The sequence below is a fragment of the Hemitrygon akajei genome, chromosome 4, assembly GCF_048418815.1.
Source record: "Hemitrygon akajei chromosome 4, sHemAka1.3, whole genome shotgun sequence".
In the NCBI taxonomy this organism is placed as follows: Eukaryota; Metazoa; Chordata; class Chondrichthyes; order Myliobatiformes; family Dasyatidae; genus Hemitrygon; species Hemitrygon akajei.
Window position 1 is genome coordinate 181,614,316 of NC_133127.1, and position 21,356 is coordinate 181,635,671.

The 21,356-nt window shown below is 42.1% G+C and overlaps 1 protein-coding gene across 1 annotated transcript in view; it reads left to right on the plus strand.

The window, feature by feature from the left end:
• Nucleotides 1-21,356, plus strand: part of rgn (regucalcin) — a 41,570-nt gene extending 20,214 nt beyond the window's left edge. The window contains exons 2-7 of the mRNA XM_073044153.1: nt 2,138-2,303; nt 7,858-8,040; nt 9,971-10,186; nt 13,471-13,602; nt 18,296-18,450; nt 21,043-21,356. Coding sequence (XP_072900254.1) covers nt 2,141-2,303; nt 7,858-8,040; nt 9,971-10,186; nt 13,471-13,602; nt 18,296-18,450; nt 21,043-21,093 — 900 coding nt within the window. The 5' untranslated portion in view covers nt 2,138-2,140 and the 3' untranslated portion in view covers nt 21,094-21,356. The remainder of the gene's footprint in view (nt 1-2,137; nt 2,304-7,857; nt 8,041-9,970; nt 10,187-13,470; nt 13,603-18,295; nt 18,451-21,042) is intronic.

Sequence of the window (21,356 nt, forward strand, 5' to 3'; positions counted from 1 at the left end):
GTGGTGATGCATCCAGTTGGAATGTTCTCCTCTGTACGTGGTACACCGTACAGAGTTATAGAGTACTACAGTAAAGAAAAAGGTTCTTTGACTCATCCAGTACCTGGTTACCTGACTTCTGCCTCGTCCCACCTGCCTGCATGCAGACTATCTCCCTCCAGACCCTTTACATCCATGTATCTATCCAAAATTCTCTTATATGTTACAACTGAAAGCACATATACTATGTCTGCTGGAAGCTCGTTCCACACTCACACCACTCTCAGAGTGAAGAGCTTTTCCCTCAGATTCCCCTTAAATACATCACCTTAGACCTATGACCAATAGTTCCTTGTCTCACCCAACCTAGGGTGAAAGCACCTGCATGTACTCACCCTCTCAGAATATCTATATCTCTCATAATTCTCTATACCTCTATTAGATCTATCTCACCCTCACCCTCCTGTACTCCACGGTATAATGTCCTAACCTGTTTAACCTTTCCCTACAACTCAGATCCTGAAGGCCCAGCACCATTTTTGTAAATTTTCTCTTCAAGCTTATTGATACTTTTCCTGTAGGTAAGTGACCAAGAACTTTGTACAATATTCCAAATTTGGTCTTTCCAATGTCTTATACAACTTCAACATAACATCCCAATTCCTGTAGCCAATACCCTGATTTATGAAGGTCAATAGACTAAAAGCTCTCTTTATCTACGTCTGTAGAAATTTGCTGGAGTCTCTGGTGACATACCAAATCTTAAAATCCTGAAGAAATATAGCTGCTGCTGTGCCTTCTTTGTGACTGCATCAATTGCTTTTGATACCATGGGAAAATGATTCTGACTAGCTACACTATCCATGCCTTCTAGAAAGCTCTATAAAGAGGAAGAGCTATAAAGACCTGCCCTGGGTAGAATTAAAACTGGGAATGAAACATCTAAAACACAAGAACTATGTGATCCAATATCAAGGCTTTACTTTCTATTTATATCTGGAGGTTAAAATATGATAAATATGACCTTCCTTTCTGATGAAGGGTCTCAGCTCAAAGTGCAGACTGTGTACTTCTCTCCAAAAAGACTGCCAGTCCTGCTGAGTTCCTCCAGCATTTTGCGTGTGTAACTCTGGATTTCCAGTATCGGAAGAATCTCTTGTGTTTGTACACTCAAGTGGCCACTTTACTAGATGCAGGAGTGGAACTCAGTGTAGCCTTCTGCTGCTGTAGCCCATCCACTTCAAGTTTGGATGTGTTGTGCATTCAGGCATGCTCTTCTGCACACCACTGTTGTAATGTGTGGTTATTTGAGTTACTGTTGCCTTCCTGTCATCTTGAACCAGTCTGGCCATTTGCCTCCGACCTCTCTCATTAACAAGGTGTTTTCATGCACAGAACAGCCACACATTGGATGTTTTCTTGTTTTTGCACCGCATTCGGTAAACTCTAGAGACTGTTGTGTGTGAAAATCCCAGGAGACTGCAGTTTCTGAAATACTCAAACCACCCCATCTGGCACCAATAATCATTCCTCAGTCAAAGTCACTTAGATCACATTTCTTCCTCATTCTGATGTGTGGTCCAAACAACAACTGCACCTCATGACCTTGTCTGCATGCCTTTATGCATGGAGTTGCTGCCACGTGACTGGCTGATTAGATATTTGCATTAATGAGCATGTATATAACTGTACTTAATAAAGTGGCCACAGAGTGTAAATAAGCATGGATATACTGTAAATTGTTGTTTATACAAGTAAATTCTGCTCCTATGCCTTATGGTCTTATTATCTGTTGGGATGGCATGTAAACAAAAGCGTTTCACTGTATTTCAGTACATGGAATAATAAAAAACCTATACTAATACCAACATTTTTCAAAAAAGAAACAATTCAGACTTTTTAATGCAAGAAACACACATACTGCTGGAGGAACTCAGCAGGTCAGACAGCATCTATGGAAATAAATAGGCAGCCGACATTTTAGGCTGAGACCCTTCATCAGGACTGGAAAGGAAAGGGGAAGATGCCAGAATAAGAAGATGGGGGGAAGGGAAGGGAAGGAGTACTAGCTGGAATGTGATTGGTGGGATGTTCATGCCATCAGGTTGGAGGCTACCTAGATGGAATTTTTAAATATATTTTTAAATGTTTCTCACAGGCAATGGCTTCCATTAAAATTGAATGTGTCGTGAAAGACAAGTATGAAATTGGAGAGAGCCCGGTTTGGGAAGAAAAGCATGGTTCCCTTCTCTACATCGACATAACTGGCCAGAAGGTGTGCAGGTGGAATGCTACCACGAAGCAAGTGAAGACTATCCACCTTGGTAAGCGAGTGAGCTGCCTTCAACTGAAACAAGAGAAAATCTGCAGATGCTGGAAATCCAAAGCAACACACACAAAATGCTGGAGGAACCCAGCAGGCCAGGCAGTGTCTATGGAAAAGAGTAAATAGCTGACGATTTGGGCTAAGACCCTTCATCAGGACTGAGCCTGAAATGTCGACTGTACTCTTTTCCATAGATGCTGCCTGGCCTGCTGAGTTCCTCCAGCATTTTGTCTGTGTTGCCTTCATCTGATGCAGTTCCCTTACAATTCCAGTTTTCTTAAGCTTCTCAATAAAATATGCAAAAGTCTGCATTTGGGCGTCACCCTCTCGATATCTGTGAGAAATGAGCACTGATGATTTAGAATGAAAGCTGACTTCTTGCTTAGTGCCTGACAAAATTCCCAATCCTTTAAAAGAAAATTAATTCTGTAGTCTGCATAATGCCTTATTGTGTGTCTCAAACAGGTTCTAGGATGAGGCATTTGGGGTGTGGATAAATCTGGTACCGAGCCGCCTTCTGCAAATTAGTGCTGAGATGAGTAATTGATAAATTTGTTGCTGGAAGCAAGTTCAAAGTTCAAAGTAAATGTATTATCAAAGTACATATACATCACCATATAAAACTCCGAGTTTCATTTTCTTGTGGGCAATCACAGTGAGTACAAGAAACACAATAGAATCAATGAAAGACCACACCCAGTACGACAGAAAATGACTAATGTGCAAAAGACAACAAACTGTGCAAATACAAAACTAGAGGAAAAAAAATGGAAATAATAATAATAAATAAATAAGCAATAAATATCAAGGAAGTGAGTTGTAGAGTCTTTGAAAGTGAGTCCATAGGTTGTAGCAGTAGATCAGTGATGGGGTGAGCGAAGCTGAGTAAAGTTATCCTCTCTGGTTCAAGAACCTAATGGTTGTGGGGAAATGTGTTCCTCAACCTGGTGGTGTGTGTCCTGTGGCTCTTGTACTTTTTTTCTGATGGCAGTGCTGAGTCACTGTGGGGGCATTGGATGTTTGTGAAGGTGCCTCTGTGCTTTGCTGGTCAAAACGAACATAAAAGGAAGAATGTTGATTGGGACTGTGAAGTCTGCAAGACCCTGATGATCCTGTGATTTCAGTCTCTAAGGTTGACGTGACAGCATCCTTGAGGAAGGTGAACCCATGGAAAGCTTCCAGCCAAGTACTAAAGACCTGTGCTAATCAACTGCAAGAAAGTACAGCAGACTCTGAACTGCATTTATATCTTATTTAGAAATAGAGCACGCACCAGGCCATTCTGGCCCAAAGAGCTGCACTTCCCGGCAACCTACCTGTTTAACCTTAGTCTAATCACAGGGCAACTTACAAAGACCAAGTAACCAACTAACCGGTACGTCTATGGACTGTGGGCGGAAACTGGAGCACCCGGAGGAGACTTGCACATTCACAGGGAGAACAGGCAAACTCCTTACAGACGATGCCAGAATTGAATTCTGAACTCCAGAGCGCCCTGAGGCTTAATAGTGTCACGCTAGCCACTATGTTACTATCGATACAGTGAAATATACTGTCAAGGAATTGAAATTTATTTTCATAAAATTTTAAAAATATACTGAATGAGATATAAAGGGAGAAATGTTTATATAGCAGCCTCCTCTGATTCCGTTAATATAGTCACAAATACATTGTAGAAAACAAGACCGATGCTACAGGATCCATTGAGTTCTGCCAGCTGGCTACTCCAGCAGTCTACTGTTGGATCTGAGATGCTACTTAGCTGGAATAGAACTCATTGTCTGCTCAAGATTCTGGCAGCTGCATTCTCTTATGTCACCATACAGTGGTCTGCACAGTGTTTTTTTGATGTATAGTACTGTGTAAAAGTCTTAAGCGCGCGTGCGCGCGCGCGCACGCACGCACGCACGCACGCACACACACACGCACACACACACGCACACACTAGCTAAACCTTTGCATTGGACTGTAGTAATTTTGTGATTGCACTGTACTGCTGCCACAAAAATACCCACAAATTTCATGACATATGTGGGGGATGATAAACCTGATTCTGATATGGGTCTCTATTGTGGACTGAGAGTGTGAACAGGGCAGGTAGAGGGGAATTGTGGTTGGGAAAAGGGGAAGGGAGAGGGGAAGCACTAGTAAGACTTTCTGTAGTGATCAATAAACCAATTGTTTGGAATCAAATGACACTGCCTGGCGTTCAGGGCTGGGTGTGTCTGCACCCACGCCACATCCTGCACCTGGCATACCTTCTCTGTCACCTGTCTCACACTCCTCCCACAATACTCCACCCTCCCCATTCCCAACACCCCTTGCTCCTGCTTCTTACCCCTCCCACAGTACTTCATCCTTGCCATTCCCAACATCCTTTGCTCCCACCAGATTTACAAACTTGCTTTCTGCTTCACGTTGATAAACACAGTACGGTGCAAAAGTCTTAGATACCCTTGCTATATATATGTACCTGAGGCTTTTTCACAGCACTGCAGAGACTGAACAAAGGAACAACCACATTGAATACGCATGCACAAAATGCTGGAAGAACTCAGCAGGTCAGTCAGTATCTAAGGAGAGGAATAAACAGTCAACATTAGAACCTGAGACCCTTCGACAGGACTGTTTTGGAAAGGGGGAGAAGACAGAATAAGAAGGTAAGAAGGGAAGGAGAATAAACTGGCAGGAGACAGGTGAGTTGCTATTCCTAAGGAGAAGGTGCTTGGGAAGCTGAAAGGTCTGAAGATAGATAGGTCACCTGGACCAGATGGTTCTGAAAGAGGTAGCCGACAAGATTATGGAGCTATTGGTAATGACCTTTCAAGAATCACTAGATTCTAGAATGGTTCAGGAGGACTGAAAAATTGCAAATGTCACTCCACTCATTAAGAAGGGAGGGAGGCAGAGGAAAGGAAATTAAAGACCGGTTAATTCAGTGGTTGGGAAAATGTTAAGAGTCCATTTTTCAGTTCCAAGTTGGAGACACATGATAAAGAAGGCCAAAGTCAGCATGGTTTCCTTCAGCGGAAATCTTGCCTGACAAATCTGTTTAAATTCTTTGAAGAAATGACAGGCAGGATAGACAAAGGAGAGTTAGTGGTTTTTGTTTACTTGGATTTTCAGAACGTCTTTGACAAGGTGTCACACATGAGGCTGCTTAACAAGCTAAGAGCGTATGCTGTTACAGGAAAGATACTAGCATGAATAGAAGATTGGCTGACTGGCAGGAGGCAAAGAGTCAGAAAAAAGGGGTCCTGTTCTGGTTGGCTACCAGTGACTAGTGGTGTTCCACAGGGGTTGGTATTGGGACTGCTTCTTTTCATGTTGTATGTCAATGATTTGGATGATGGAATTGATGGCTTTGCAGATGATACAAAGAAAGGGGGGGGGCAGGTAGTGTCGAGGAGGCAGGAAGTCTGCAAAAGACTGGGAGAATGGGCAAAGAAATGGCAGATGGAATATAGTATAAGGATGTATATGGTCATGCACTTTGGTAGAAGGAATGAAAGGGCAGACTATTGTAAAAATAGGGGAAAAATTCAAAAATCAGGCATGCAAATGGACTTGGGAGTACTTCTGTAGGATTCCATAAAGGTTAACTTGCAGATTGGTCAATGGTAAGGAACGCAAATGCTATGTTAGCATTCATTTCAAGAGGACTAGAATATAAGAGCAAGGATGTGATGCTAAGGCTTTATAAGGCATTGGTCAGGCTGCACTTGGAGTATTGTGAGCAATTTTGGGTCCTTTATCTAAGTAAAGATGTGCTAGCATTGGAAAGGGTCCAGAGGAAGTTCACGAGAATGGAAGGGTTAATGTATGAAGAGCATTTGATGGTTCTGGGCCTCTACTTGCTGGGGGTTAGAAGAATGAAAGGGGATCTCATTGAAACCTATGGAATATTGAAAGGCCTAGATACAGTAGATGTGGAGAGGATGTTTCCTATAGTGGGGGAGTCTAGGACCAGAGGACACAGTCTCAGAATAGAGGGATATCCATTTAGAACACAGGTGAGAAGGTATTTCTTTAGCCAGAGGGAAGTGTATCTGTGGAATTCATTGTCACAGATGGCTATGGAGGCCAAGTCACTGAGTAGATTTAAAGTTGGGGTTGGTTGGTTCTTAGTTAATCAGTTCATCAAATGTTATGGGGAGAAGGCCGCAGAATGGCGTTGAGAGGAATAATAAATCAGCTATAATGGAATAGCAGAGCAGACCCAATGCGCCAAGTGGCCTAATTCTGCTCCTATGTCTTATGGTCTTATGGTGAGACATGAGGGGGAAAGGTGCATGGTGGGATGAAGGAATCTAATAGGAGAGGACAGTGGACCATGGAAGAAGGGAAGGAGAAGAGGAATGAGGGAGGTGATAAGCAGGTGAGAAAAGAAGTTGGAGAGGGCAACCAGAATAGGGAATTGAAAAAGAGAAGGGGGAACGGATGAGTAATTACTGGAGATTGGAGAGATCAATGTTCATGCCATCACATTGAAAGTTACCCAGATGAAATATATCGTCCAAAGTGAGTTTCTTCATGCAATCAAATTAGAGGACTACAGATGCTGCCTGACTTGCTGAGGATCGTCCACCATTTTGTGTGTGTTGCTCAAAGTTTCTAGCATCTACAGAATCTCTTGTGTTTATGAATCACCTGAATTATCTCAGATGACTATTCTGGTGTACATCTCATCATCTCTGTAGCTTCCCATTGTGATTTAGTCCAATGTTGGACTTGGTCATGTTGTTAAACATTAAGTATTTTCACAAACATTCCTATGTGAGAACTTCTGGCAGTTTCTTCTCTTAGTATTTAATTGATGTTGGCTATCATATTTTGGTTTGGTTGTTCAACCTACCTTGAATGGCCACTTTATTAGGTACACCTATATACTTACTTGTTAATGCAAATATCTAATCAGCCAATGATGTGGCAGCATCTCAATGCACAAAGGCATGCAGACATAGTCAAGAGGTTCAGTTGTTGCTCAGACCAAACATCAGAATGGGGAAGAAATGTGATCTAAGTGACTTTGACTGTGGAAAGATTGTTGGTGCCAAATGGCGTGGTTTGAGTATCTCAGAATCTGCTGATCTCCTGGGATTTTCACGCACAACAGTCTCTAGAGTTTACTGTGATAAATGAAAGACTGAGAGAGCGTCAGTTTTGCAGGTGTAAACACCTTGTTAATGAGAGGGGTCAGAGTACAATGGCCAGGCTGATTCAAGCTGACAGAAAGGTGGCAGCAACTCAATAACCACACGTTAACAACAGTGGTGTGCAGAAGAGCATGTTGAAAGACACAGTATGTTAAAACTTGAAGTGACTGGGCTACAGCAGATGACGACCATGAACATTTACTCAGAGGCCACTTTATTAGGGTCAGGAGGTACCTAATAAAGTGGCCGCTGAGTGTCTACCAGATCAGTCTGGTAATGAATCTGATTTATTCCTTAGTTATATGTAAGTACTTTGGGCTTTCACTGGTCTGAAGTTGTTCAATCTTTTTGGACAGTGAGCTAGATTAATGAACTGTTATGCTTATCAATCCACAGATGCCCCTGTTGGATCAGTAGTCCCTCGGAAATCAGGGGGATATGTTCTGGCAGTGGGAAGAAGATTTGCCTTTCTGGATTGGGAAAAGGAAACTGTTACTGATATTGCCTCAATTGACCAAGATAAACCAAACAACAGATTTAACGATGGAAAAGTTGACCCAGCTGGACGCTTCTACGCAGGTTTGTAACTATGAATCAACTCTGGGCATTACACATCCATTCCCATATCATCATCATTATGTGTCGTGCCATACATATGGCGTAGGCGATCATAGTCTCATGACCATGATTGTTCTTGGTGAATTTTTTTGCCATTGCTGTCTTCTGGGCAAGTGTCTTTACAAGATGGGTGACCCCAGCCATTATCAATACGGTTCAGAGATTGCCTGCCTGGCGTCAGTTGTCGCATAATCAGGACCAGCGGCTCATATGACCATCCGCTATCTGCTCCATGGCTTCACATGACCCTGATTGGCTGGGGGGGGGGTGGGGGGGGAAGTGCTAAGCAGCTGCTACACCTTGCCCAGGGTGACCTACAGGCTAGTGGAGGAAGGAGTGCCTTACACCTCCTTTGATAGAGATGGAACTCCACCCTGCCACCTGAATATAGACTAGCAGAAACATACTGTGGCTACCATTCGATCTTTGTCTTAGAGCACTACAGCACAGAAATAGGCCCCTGGGTCCATCTAGTCCATGCTGAATGATTATTCTCCCTAGATTTTCATCTGAGCCAAAGTCTTCCATTTCCCTCCTATCCACGTACTCACCCAAACTTCTCTTAAATGCTGAAATTTAAGCAGAGTGCTTTAAAATTTAAAGCAGAGATCGACAGGTTCTCGACTAGTAAGGGCATGGAAAGTCAAGGATTAGGAAACTTTTAAAAATCAACAGAAGGCAGCAAAAAAGCCATAATGAGAGAAAAGATGTAATATGAAGGTAGGCTAACCAATAATAGAGGATACAAAAAGACCTTTCAGATATATTAAGAGTGAGAGACGAGATTGGACATTGGACCACTGGAAAATGATGCTGGAGAGGTAGTATTGCAAGACAAAGAAATGGTAGACAAACTCAATAAGTATTTGGTGTCAGTCTTCACTGTGGAAGACACTAGCAGTATGCCAGAAATGCAAGAGTGTCAGCGAGCAGAAATGATGGTCATTGCTGTTACTAAGGAGAAGGTGCTTGGGAAGCTGAAAGATCTGAAGGTAGAGAAGATGCCTGGACCAGATGGACCACACCCCTGGGTTCTGAAAGAGGCGGCTGAAGAGATTGTGGAGGCATTAGTAATGATTTTTCAAGAATCACTAGGTTCTAGAATGGTTCTGGAGGACTGGAAAATTGCAAATATCATGAGGATTTTCAAATAGTGGGAGAATCTAGAAGAGAGGACTCAGCCTCAGAACAGAGGGACATCCATTTAGAACAGGGATGAGGGAAAATTTCTTCAGCCAGAGGGTGGTGAATCAGTGGAATTCATTGAACCGATGGCTGTGCAGGCCAAGTTACTGGGTATATTTGAGGTGAAGGTTGACAGGTTCTTGATTAATTAGGGTGTCAAAGTTTACGGGGAGAAGGTAGGAATATGGGATTGAGAGCTACAATAAATGAACCATGATAGAATAGTGGAGTGGACATGATGGGCCAAAATGGCCTAATCGTGCTCCTATACCTTAAGGTCTAAATCAAACCTGCGTCCATCACTCTTGCTGGCAGCTCATTCCGCACCCTCACCAACCTCTGAGTGAAAAAGTTCCCCTTAAATATTTCACCTTTCCCCATTAACCCATGACCTCCAATTCTAGTCTCACCAACACTTAATTCGGATCGGTACATGGATGAGAGGGGAATAGTCCAGCTGCAGGTGAAGGGACTAGGTAGATTAATAGTCCAGCATGGACTAGATGGGCCAAAGGGCATGTTTCTGTGCTGTAGTGCTCTATGATCCTATTTGGCTTCTTGTCACTAGAGATCAGATGGATTTTTAATCTCTCACTCTATAAATGTAATCTCCCCTCTTTTTAGTTGGCAGACGTACATCTAATAGAAGTGATTAGGATACTAAACTGGTTAATATCTAGAGGACTAAAGCTGGGTTTTGGCACAGGGACCATGGCCATGGAGACTCTTCCAGCTGAAGTGGAGAGAAACCAGGGGTCAGTGTACTCTCTACAGACCGACCATTCCGTGGTCAAGCACTTTGATCAGGTGGACATTTCCAATGGTTTAGACTGGTCGCTGGATCACAAGGTCTTCTATTATATCGACAGCTTGTCTTTTAAAGTGGATGCATTTGACTATGACCTGCAGTCAGGAAAAATCTGTGAGTATAACGTTTATTCTTTAAATGTCTGGTAAAGAGTCACTGTGTGTTAACATGTATATTCTTTCTTAAAAGGATTTACAGTATTGCCTCCTTCTGTCTTGATTTAAAGCAAGGTTTTGCATGTCTGAGCGCTGATTGTAATTTCAGGACATTCCTACAGCTTTTCAGCCAATGAAATGCAGACAAACAGCAATATTTTGAGCACAGCAAGCTCCCAACAGCAGATATAAGATAACCACCAAACCACCTAGATTTATAGGGACGACTGAGAAATAAATATTGACTCGGACTGTCAACGCTGATATTGTGGGCTGAAGGGTCTGTTCCTGTGCTGTACCATTCCATGTTCTAGGATTCAGGGAAGGACCTCACAACCCTGTATTAACATAGAGTCTATCTAGAAATGGTTAATAGTGAATGGTTGTGAAGCAGTGGGTGCAATTGCATTACAGCACCAGTGATTAGCAATCAGGAGGCAAGTGAAGCTCCTCTCCCCCCCCACCATCTTAACTGAATTTTACAGGAGCATCCATTGAGCGCATCCTGACAAGTTGCTTCTCCATCTGCTATGGGAGAGCCGAGCATTGGAATGGAAGACCCTACAAAAGGCTATGAGAACTGCTGAGAGGATCATAGAGATCTCCCTTCCAACCACTGGGGAAATTTATCAGGAACACTACACACATCAAGGATCCTACTCATCCATCTAGCATCCTCTTTGACTTTCTACCATCAGGCAGGAGACTCCGATGCATAAAGAATGGCCAGAATGGGAAACAGCTTCTTCCCTTAAGGCATGAGGCTTCTGAACTCTCTGCCGCATCGAATTTGAAGTGTCACCAGTCTATTAGTTCTGAAACCTATAATATTTAATTTAGGCCATAAGACCATAAGATTTAGCAGCAGAATTAGGCCCATTGGCCCATCGAATCTACTCTGCCATTTCATCATGCCTGATCCAATTTTCCTCTCAGCCCCAATCTCCTGCCTTCTCCCCATGTACCTTCATGCCTTGATCAGTCAAGAATCTATCAACCTCTGCCTTAAATATACATAAAGACTTGGCCTCCACAGCTGCCTGTGGCAAAGAATTCCATAGATTCACCACTCTCTGGCTGAAGAAATTCCTCCTCATCTCCATTTTAAAAGGACGCCCCTATTCTGAGGCTGTGTCCTCTGGTCGTAGACTCTCCCACCATAGGAAATGTCCTCTCCACAACCACTCTATCGAGGCCTTTGACCATTCTATAGGTTACAATGAGGGTACCCCTCATGCTTCGGAATTCCAGTGAATACAGGCCCAGAGCCATCAAATGCTCTTCATATAACAAGCCATTCAATCCTGGGATCATTTTCTTGAGCCTCCTTTGAACCCTCTCCAGGTTCAGCACATTCTTTCAAAGATAAGGGGCCCAAAACTCTCCACAATATGAGGCCCCACCAGTGCTTTATAAAGTCTCAACATTACATCTTTGCTTTTATATTCTAGTCCTCTTGAAATGAATGCTAACATTGCATTTGCCTTCCCCACCACAGACTCAACCTACAAATTAACCTTTAGGGAATCCTGCACAAGGATTCCCAAGCCCCTTTGCACCTCTGTCTTTTGTATTTTTTCTCCATTTAGAAAATAGTCAACCCTTTCATTGCTACCAAAGTGCATGACCATACACTTCCTGATACTGTATTCCATCTGCCATGTCTTTGCCCATTATCCTGATCTGTCTTCTGTAGCCTACTTCCTCAAAACTACCTGCCCTTCCACCTACCTTTCTATTGTCTGCAAAGTTTGCAACAAAGCCATTAATTCTATCATCCAAATTATTGACATATAATGTAAAAAGAATCGGTCCCAACACTGACTCCTGTGGAACACCACTAGTCACCGGCAGCCAGCCAGAAAAGGCTCCCTTTATTTCTGCTTTTTGCCTCCTAACAATCACCCACTGCTTTATCCATACTAGAATCTTTCCTGTAATACCCTGGGTTTGTAGCTTGTTAAGCAGCCTCATGTATGGCACTTTGTCAAAGGCCTTCTGAAAATCCAAGTACACAACATGCTATGGTGTGTTGGCCAGGGACAGTTGCAGACTGTCCCCTGCACATTCCCAAAGCAAGTGATGCATTTCTCTGCCTGTACTTGTGACAAAGCTAATCTTTTAAGATTTTTATCTTTAGTTAGTTACAAACAATTAAGTAGTTAATTATCAATAGTTAATTAATTCTGTTGTTATGGTTTGGGGTACTACGAGGATAACCTGGTGACAATGTAATTTCAAGTCAAAATCCTGGCTGGTTGTATTGATTTAATGAACACAGCCAAGGAGAAGTTATTCCTTATCAATCAAGTCAACCAATAGACTGCATTATGACCCCTCGGAAGCATTTCGATTTAAAACATTGACAGACCATTTCTCTCCACAGTTGGAATTAGAATTGGTTTATTTGGACAACACAGTAGTGTAGCGGTTAGTGTGATGCAATTACAGTGCTAGCGACTCGGGTTCTATTCCCACCACCGTCTGTAAGGAGCTTGTTCATTCTCCCTGAGACCGTGTGGATTTGCACATTCCGAAGATGAGTGGATTAGTAGTTTAATTTGTTACAAGGTTGTGGTTGGGCAGTGCAGGCTAGTCGGGCCAAAAGGGCTTGTTACCGCGCTGTAGAGTCATAGAAAACTACAGCAGACACAAGCCCTTTGGCCCATCTAGTCCATGCCGAAACATTTAAGCTGCCTCGTCCCATCGACCTGCACCAGGATCATAGCTTTCCATGGCCTTTCCATCTACAGACCTATTCAAATTTCTTTTAAATATTGAAATCAAACCCACACCCACCACTTGCTCTGGCAGCTCATTCCACACACTCTCACCACCCTCTGAGTGAAGAAGTTTCCTCTCATGTTCCCCTTAAACTTTTCACCTTTTACCCTTAACCTCTGACCTCTGGTTGTAGTCACATCCAACCTCAGTGAAAAAAGCCTGCTTGCATTTACCCTATCTATACCCCTCCTAATTTTGTATACAGTACTTTTGTCAAATCTTCCCTCAATATTTTACATTTTAGGGAACATCTAACCTATTCAATTTTTCCTTATAACTCAGGTCCTCCAGACTCTCTGAACAAACAATGTACAGTCATTTCTGTCCACCGTGGAAGGAAACTGTTTATCCAGTGACAATATCCTCGTTCAGGGACTATCTTTGTTTCTTATTCTATTTCTTTAAATGATGAAGTGATGTTTCTCATGAGTAATCCTTTCATTTTAAATCATTGATCAGCAAATCGAAGACTTGTGTACAAGCTTGAGAAAGAGGAAGCTATTCCCGACGGACAGTGCATTGATGCGGAGGGGAAGCTTTGGGTTGCCTGCTTCAAAGGTGGAAGAGTCATCCGGATAGATCCTGAGACAGGTAAATCAATTACCAGAAACATCAGAGTTGGACGAGTGTAAACCCACTTACTTGGGTTTAAAATACATTTTGCATTTCTTCTGTCACCTTGTGGATGGAAGTCTACTAAAGTATTAGCAAACACACACATCAATAAATAGTGTTTTGGAAACTCTACAGAACCTAACTTAATTGATGAACACAGCACTATGAAGTTTATACCAGTCTTTGTATTGGTATGGTAGCTTAGCAATTAGTGAAATCACTTTCAGCGATCACGAATCAGGCTTCGATTGCCGCTGTTGCCTGAATGTTCTTCCAGTGACTGTGTGGGTTGGCTCTGGGTGCTCCCTTTTCCTCCCATATTCCAAACAAAAGGCCTACAGGTTAGTTTTAGTGAGTGGTGATACTTGTGGGCTGCCCAGCACTTTCCTCACTGATTTGATTAGACACAAAATGATGCATCTCACTGTAAGTTTCGATATCCATGTGACAACTAAAGCTAATAAAGCCGATCACACTCCCTCTTCCCAACATTTTCAGCCCCGTCCAAAAATATGTAGTAAGTAAGCTTACTGAGCAGATTTCATGGTATTAACCGAAAATCAGCAATTTTTAAATATTAGTGTTAGAGTTATGTTTAACACTTTCCTCTCAGATCTCTTCCCCAGACATCCGTACATTTATGGACCCAATACAGAATAAGTATAGTTAGCAATGAGAGATGCTGAACAGTCACAAACTACAAATTTAATTACAACATTGTCCAGTGTGATTTCTTGTCAAACTGCTGAAGAACTCACTAACAGCAAAACAAAAAGCTGCAGTTAAGAATCAGGAAGGAGCTCTCAAACCATTCAACAAAATTGTGGATATCTTCTCACTGAAACACTATTATCCTGTTCTGTCCCCTGAATTTCAATGTCCAACTGAATTTATTTCATGGATGCATAGAAAACTACAGCACAAAAAAGGCCCTTCAGCCCATCCAGTCCATGCCAAACCATTTATACAGACTAGTCCCATCGACCTGCACCCAAACCATGGACCTCCATATCTCTCTCCTCCATGTACCTGTCCAAATTTTTCTTATATGTTGAAAATGAAATCACTGGCAGCTCGTTCCAGACTCTGACCACCCTCTGAGTGAAGAAGTTTCCCTTAAGCTTTTCACCTCTAACCCTTAACCCATGACCACTAGTTGTGGTCTTATGCAACCTCAGTGGGAAAAAGCCTGCTTGCATTTACCCGATCTATACCCCTCATAATTTTCTATACCTCCATCAAATCTCCTCTCAATCTTCTATGTTCCAAGGAATAAAATCCTAATCTATTTAATCTTTCCTTGTAACTCAGGTCCTCCAGATTTGGCAACATCCTTGTAAATTTTCTCTGTACTCTTTCAATCTTATTGACATATTTCCTATAGGTAGGTGACCAGATCCAAGTTAGGCCTCAGCAACGTCTTATGCATCTTCAACATAACATCTAAACTTCTGTACTCAATACTTTGATTTATGAAGGCCAATATGCCAAAATCTTTCTTAACAACCTGATCTACCTGTGACATCATTTTCAATGAATTATGGACCTGTACTCCCAGATCACTTTGTTCTACCACACTTATCAGTGCCCTACCATGCACTGTGTAAGACCTACTCTGGTTGGTCCTTGCAGAGTGCAAAATACTTGTCTGCATTAAATTCCATCCGCCATTTCTCAGCCCATCTTTCCAGCTGGTCCAATTCGGTGCCAAGGCATGAAGGCCTTCCTCACTGTCCACTATACTCCCAATCTTGGTTTCATCTGCAAGTCTGCTGATCCGGTTAACCACCCAGATCATTGACATAGATGACAAACAACAATGGGCCCAGCATCGATCCTTGCGGCACTCCATTAGTCACACGCTTCCACTCAGAGAGGCAACCATGTACTAACACTCTCTGGCTTCTCTTGCAAAGCTAATGTCTAATCCAATTTACTACCTTATCTTAAATACCAAGCAACTGAACCTTCTTGAACAACGTCCCATGTGGGACCTTATCAAATGCCTTGTTGAAGTTCATGTAGACAATACCCACTGTCTTGCCTTCAGCAGCTTTCCTGGAAACATTCTCAAAAAACTCTATAAGACTGTTTAGACATGACCTACCAAGCACAAAGGCATGTTGACTAACCTAATCAATCCCTGTTTATCCAAATACTCATATATCCAGTCTTTTAGAACACCTTTCAATAATTTTCCCACTACTGATGTCAGGCTCACTAGCCAATAATTTCCTGGTTTACTCTTGGAGCCTTCCTTAAACAGTGGGACAACATTAGCTTTCCTCTAATCCTCTGTTACCTCACCTATTGCTAAGTGTGATTTAACTATCTCTGCTAGGGCCACTGCAACTTCTGCACTTGTCTCACACAGGGTCTGAGGGAATACCTTGTCAGGCCCTGGGAATTTGTCCACCCTGATTTGTCTCAAGACAGCAAACACCTCCTCCTTTGTAATTTGTACAGAGTCCATGACCTTGCTGCTGCTTAGCCTCACTTCTTTAGACTCTGTGTTAATTTCCCAATTAAATACAGATGTAAAAAAATCCATTTTATTTCTCCTCCATCTCTTTTGCCTCCACACATGGATTACCATTCTGATCTTCCAAAAGACCAATTTTGTCCCTTGCAATCCTTTTGCTCTTAACACATCTCTAGAAGCCTTTAGGATTCTTCTTCACCTCATCCGCTAGAGCAACATCATGTCTTCTTTTAGCCCTCCTGATTTCTTTCTTAAGAATCCTCTTGCATTTCTTATGCTCCTCCAGTTCTTCATTTGTTCAAAAGTCAGTTGGTCTCTGTTTTGAACATTGAATGCCTAAGGCCCCACAGAGCTCTGTGGGAGGGGATTCCAAAAATTCACCAAAAACAAAATTTTCCTCACTTCTGTTCTAAATGGGCTACCACTTATTTTAGGACAGAGACCAAGCCACCCGCCCCCCACCCATTTTAAAATCCTTACCGAAGGGAAACAACCTTCTCGTACCTACCCTGTCTGGTTGTCTTAGAATTTTGTAGAAGTCATGAATTCGGATTCAGGTTCATTTACCACATGTACATCAAAATATACAGTGAAATGTGTCATTTGCGTTAACAATGGAAACAACCTAAGGACGTGCTGCAGGTAGTCTTCAAGTGTCACCACACATTCTGGCACCAACATCGCTTACTTGTGGGCTGTTGCCAGCACATCCTTGGACATTTAGGTTGTTAATGCAACTAAAGCATTTCACTGTATGTACACGTGATAAATAAACTTGAATCTTGAATCTGTGTGGGTCTTTATTGAAAGCCTTCTGAAAATCCAAATATCATTTAGTTCCTATTCACCTACTCACTAGTTAAATTCTCAAAGAATAGCATTAGATTGGTCAGACAGATTTCCAGATTTCAAAATTCCATGTTGATTATGGACAATGTTATTACTACTTTTCAACCATCTTGATATCACATTCTTGACTACTGATTCCAACATTTTTTCTCAACTGATATCAGGCTAACAATCATTAGTGGTGTCTGAAAAGAGGATGCTGTCCAAGTTGCATGGCATCTTGGACAATGACTCCCATCCACTCCATAATGTACTGGTTAGGCACAGGAGTACATTCAGCCAGAGACTCATTCCACTGAGGTGTAACACTGAGCATCATAGGAAGTCATTCCTACCTGTGGCCATCAAACTTTACAACTCCTCCCTTGGAGTGTCAGACACCCTGAGTCAATAGGCTGGTCCTGGACTTATTTTTCCACTTGGCATGATTAACTTATTATTATTTAATTATTTATGGTTTTATATTGCTATATTTCTTCACTATTCTTGGTGGTGCAGCAGTACTGAAACTCAATTTCCCTCGGGATCAATAAAGTATGTCTGTCCGTCTGTCCCTACCCTTTTTAAATATTAGGGATCACACTTGCTAATTCTAATCTCCAGGAACTAGAAATCCGAAATGTGTTTGAAATTAAAATGAGCTCAGAAATAAACACAAAAAAGCTGGGAATACTCAGGAAGTTAGGCAGCATCTGTGGAGAGAGAGAAAAAAGATTTAAGTTTCCATAAAACCTGGAAAGATTAGGTTACAAGAGTGTGCCTAATAAAGTGGCCACAGGAGTGGAACTCTGTGCTGTTGTAACCCATCCACTTGTTTTGTGCTCAGCGATGCTCTTCTGTACATCACTGTTGTAAAATGTGGTTATTTGGGTTGCTGTTCCCTTCCTGTCAGCTCTAACCAGTCTGGCCATTTCCCTCTGACTACTCCAACAAGACAATTTTCCCACAACTGCCACTTGCTGATAGATATTTGGATGTTTTATTTTGCACCATTCTCTGTAAACTCTAGAGACCTTTGTGCACGAAAATCCCAGAGATCAGCAATTTCTGAGATACTCAAACTACCCCATCTGGCACCAACAACAATCATTTCACGGTCAAAGTCCTTTCCCATTCTGATGTTTGGTCTGAGCAACAACTGAACACCTTGGCCATGTCTTTTATGCATTGAGTTGCTGTCAGATGATTGGCTGATGAGATATTTGCTTTAATGAGCAGGTGTACAGGTGGTCACTGAGTGTATGTTTTGAGTTGGAGGAGGAGGAGAAGTGGAAAGAACAAAAATTGCAATAGGCTTGAGATCATGAGAGACATTAAGACAAATCATTTCTCCTTCAGGTAAAAGAATCCAGACGGTGAAACTGCCTGTTGACCAGACAACATCTTGCTGCTTTGGGGGCAAGGATTACTCTGAACTATATGTAACATCCGGTACAATTGCGATGGATGAAGAGTATCATAAGAGACAACCGCTAGCAGGTGGCATTTTTAAGGTAGGATGGCAGACTAGAATTCAAGCCTAGAAATTTCTCCTTGCTTTCAGAGTGATGGGACTCCAGCCACATAATCAGCTAAGAAAGACACTTTGATGTGAATACTGCTCAGGCCACTTGGAGGTCCTAATGCATAGAACTCCCTGAATGACTCAAGAACTCTATTTGACTCTAATGAAAACAAAGATGATTTTATTTTATGAAAGGAGTTACTCTGAAGCCATGGGCAGCAGAACTAGCTGCTTTACCTCCTTGCAAAGAGCACCCCAACTCTTTCCCTCCTTAATGTTACTCCCATCTCCCCACCACTGCTCGGTGAGCTAACTACTGACCTCTGCAGTAGGTCCAACAAATGGCAGAGCTGATTTTCAATGGGTAACTCTTCGTACACATACAGTAAATACTGTCATGTTGGAAGTATCAAAACAAGTCATAGAGCATAAGACCGTAAGACCTAGGAGCGGGGCGGCACGGTAATGTAGCAGTTAGCGTACCGCTATTACAGCACCAACAAACCAGGTTCAATTCCCACCACTGGCTGTAAGGAGTTCATACATTCTCCCCGTGACTGCATGAAATTCCTCTTGGCGTTCCACTTTCCTCCCACATTCGAAAAATGTATGGGTTAATAGGTTAATCGGTCACATGGGTGAAATTGGGCAGTATGGGCTCATTTGGGCAGAAGGGCTCATTTGGACAGAAGGGCCAGTTATCATGCTCCAAATAAAAATAAAATAAAAATAGAATCAGGCCAGTTGGCCAATGGAGTCCGCTCCACCATTTAATCATAGTTGACTTATGTCCCCTCTCAACCCCATTCTCATGCCTTCTTCCCCTAACCTTTGATACACTTATGAACCAAGAACCTATCAATCTGCACTTTAAATATACCCAATGAGCTGACCTCCACAGCTATCTGTGGCAATGAATTCCACAGATCCACTACCCTCTGGCCAAATAAATTCCTCCATATCTCTGTTCTAAAGGAGGACGTCCATGTGTTCCATGTAATAGGTGAGTCCTCCACTCACCCATTAATGGAAACCTTCTCTCCATGTCCACCCTATCCAGGCCCTTTAATATTTGGTAGGTTTCAATGAGATCCTCCCTCATCCTGAACTCTATCAAGTACAAGACCAGAGCTATCAAAAGCTTCTCATGTCTTAACCCTTTAATTCCCTGGATCATTCTCAGAAACTTCCTCTAGAGCAGTGGTTCCCAACCTTTTTTTGGCCATGCCCCACCTAATCACCTCTAAAATCCTGATGCCCCCTGTGGTGATATATAATTCTTATTATTCAAAAAGTGAACTCCTATTCACCTGGAGGAAGCCTAAAAGACCATTAACTTGGTTTAAACAAGCTTCCAAAGAACATGGCATTCATGAAAGAGAAAAATAAAAGAACCAAAGGACTGTTAAAGTTCTGAGGAAGAAATTACTAAGAAATTGTTAAAAAAAAGAACATTAAGTGATATTAAAATAATAATAATAATAAATAAATAAAACAATGCCGATTCGTTTCTACAGCATACAAAGACAGATACACCGTTTAAAAGAGATGACACAATGTACACACCTTCACACCACCAAGAACCAAAAGCTACTGCAAAAAGCAGCATTGGCGTGACCTCGTACGAATTTCTTACGCGTTTGGACTTGTTCATTCGTTCCTTCCTACCTCAGTCAATTCATTAATTTAATTATGAAAGCCATTTGATGGTTGTAATGATGGTGATACACTATATATACAGTACATACGCAATTACACATGTACATACACACAAGTATTTTTATGTATGCATACTGTATATACACATATGTATTAACTCGCACACACACTCATACACAGACTTACTAGAAAAAATTCACTGTTAATAACTCATTCTCGAATTGCCCCCCTTAAAAATCAAATTACCCCCCTGTGGGGCGTACGCCCCATGTTGGGAACCACTGCTCTAGAGCCTCTTCAATGCCAGCACATCCTTAGATATGGGGCCTAAAAGCGCTCACATTACTCCAAATGCAGTCTGACCAATGACTTATAAACCCCAGCTAAGCTGTGCCTTGCTTTATGATTGTGGGCCAGCAGCCAACGTTGTACAAGGCAAGCATCTATAGGTTTTCACTGCATCTCGGTAAATGATAAGACAATTACAAACTATAGCGATGGAAAGGTCCTTTTCTAAGACGTAAGTAATGAATGCTGTTAATGAAGGGCTGTGATACCCAGCACTACGCCCACCCGAAGTCAGAATCAGCTGCATAAGAATTAATTTCTTTACCTGAGGCACTGCAGTAGTGTCGCAGTTAGTGTGACAGTATTACAGCTCGGGGCGTCCGAGATCAGAGTTCAATTCCAACGCTGCCTGTAAGGAGTTTGAACGTTATCTCTGTGACTGCGTGTGTTTCCCGCAGGTGCTCTAGTTTCCTCCTACAATCCAAAGACGTATCGGTTAGTAAGTTAATCGGTCACTGCAAGTTGTCCTGTGATTATGCTCGGATTAAATGCTGGGTGGTGTGGCTTGTTGGGCCTGTTCTGCACTGTATCTCTAAATAAAATGAAACTGAGTCTACATCCTTTTCTGTTTCAGGTTACTGGGCTTGGAGTGAAGGGAATTGCACCATATTCATACGCAGGATAAAACACCTTGTCAGCCACCACCATCCAGCTGGTGATAGTTATGATACCCACTTGACTAGCTACTTAAAGTTATGCCATCAGTCAGCTTGATAAAAGTTGTGCTTTATAGATGTATGGATAAAATATTAAGCTCTTGAGCTGCCATATCTTTTCATTTTACCCAAATTGTAATCAATGTCTAATACTAATTCTAATATTTCTTGAATCTTGATGATTGTCTGCTCTATATACGCAGATACAAAGCGATAAAAATGATTTCTTTAA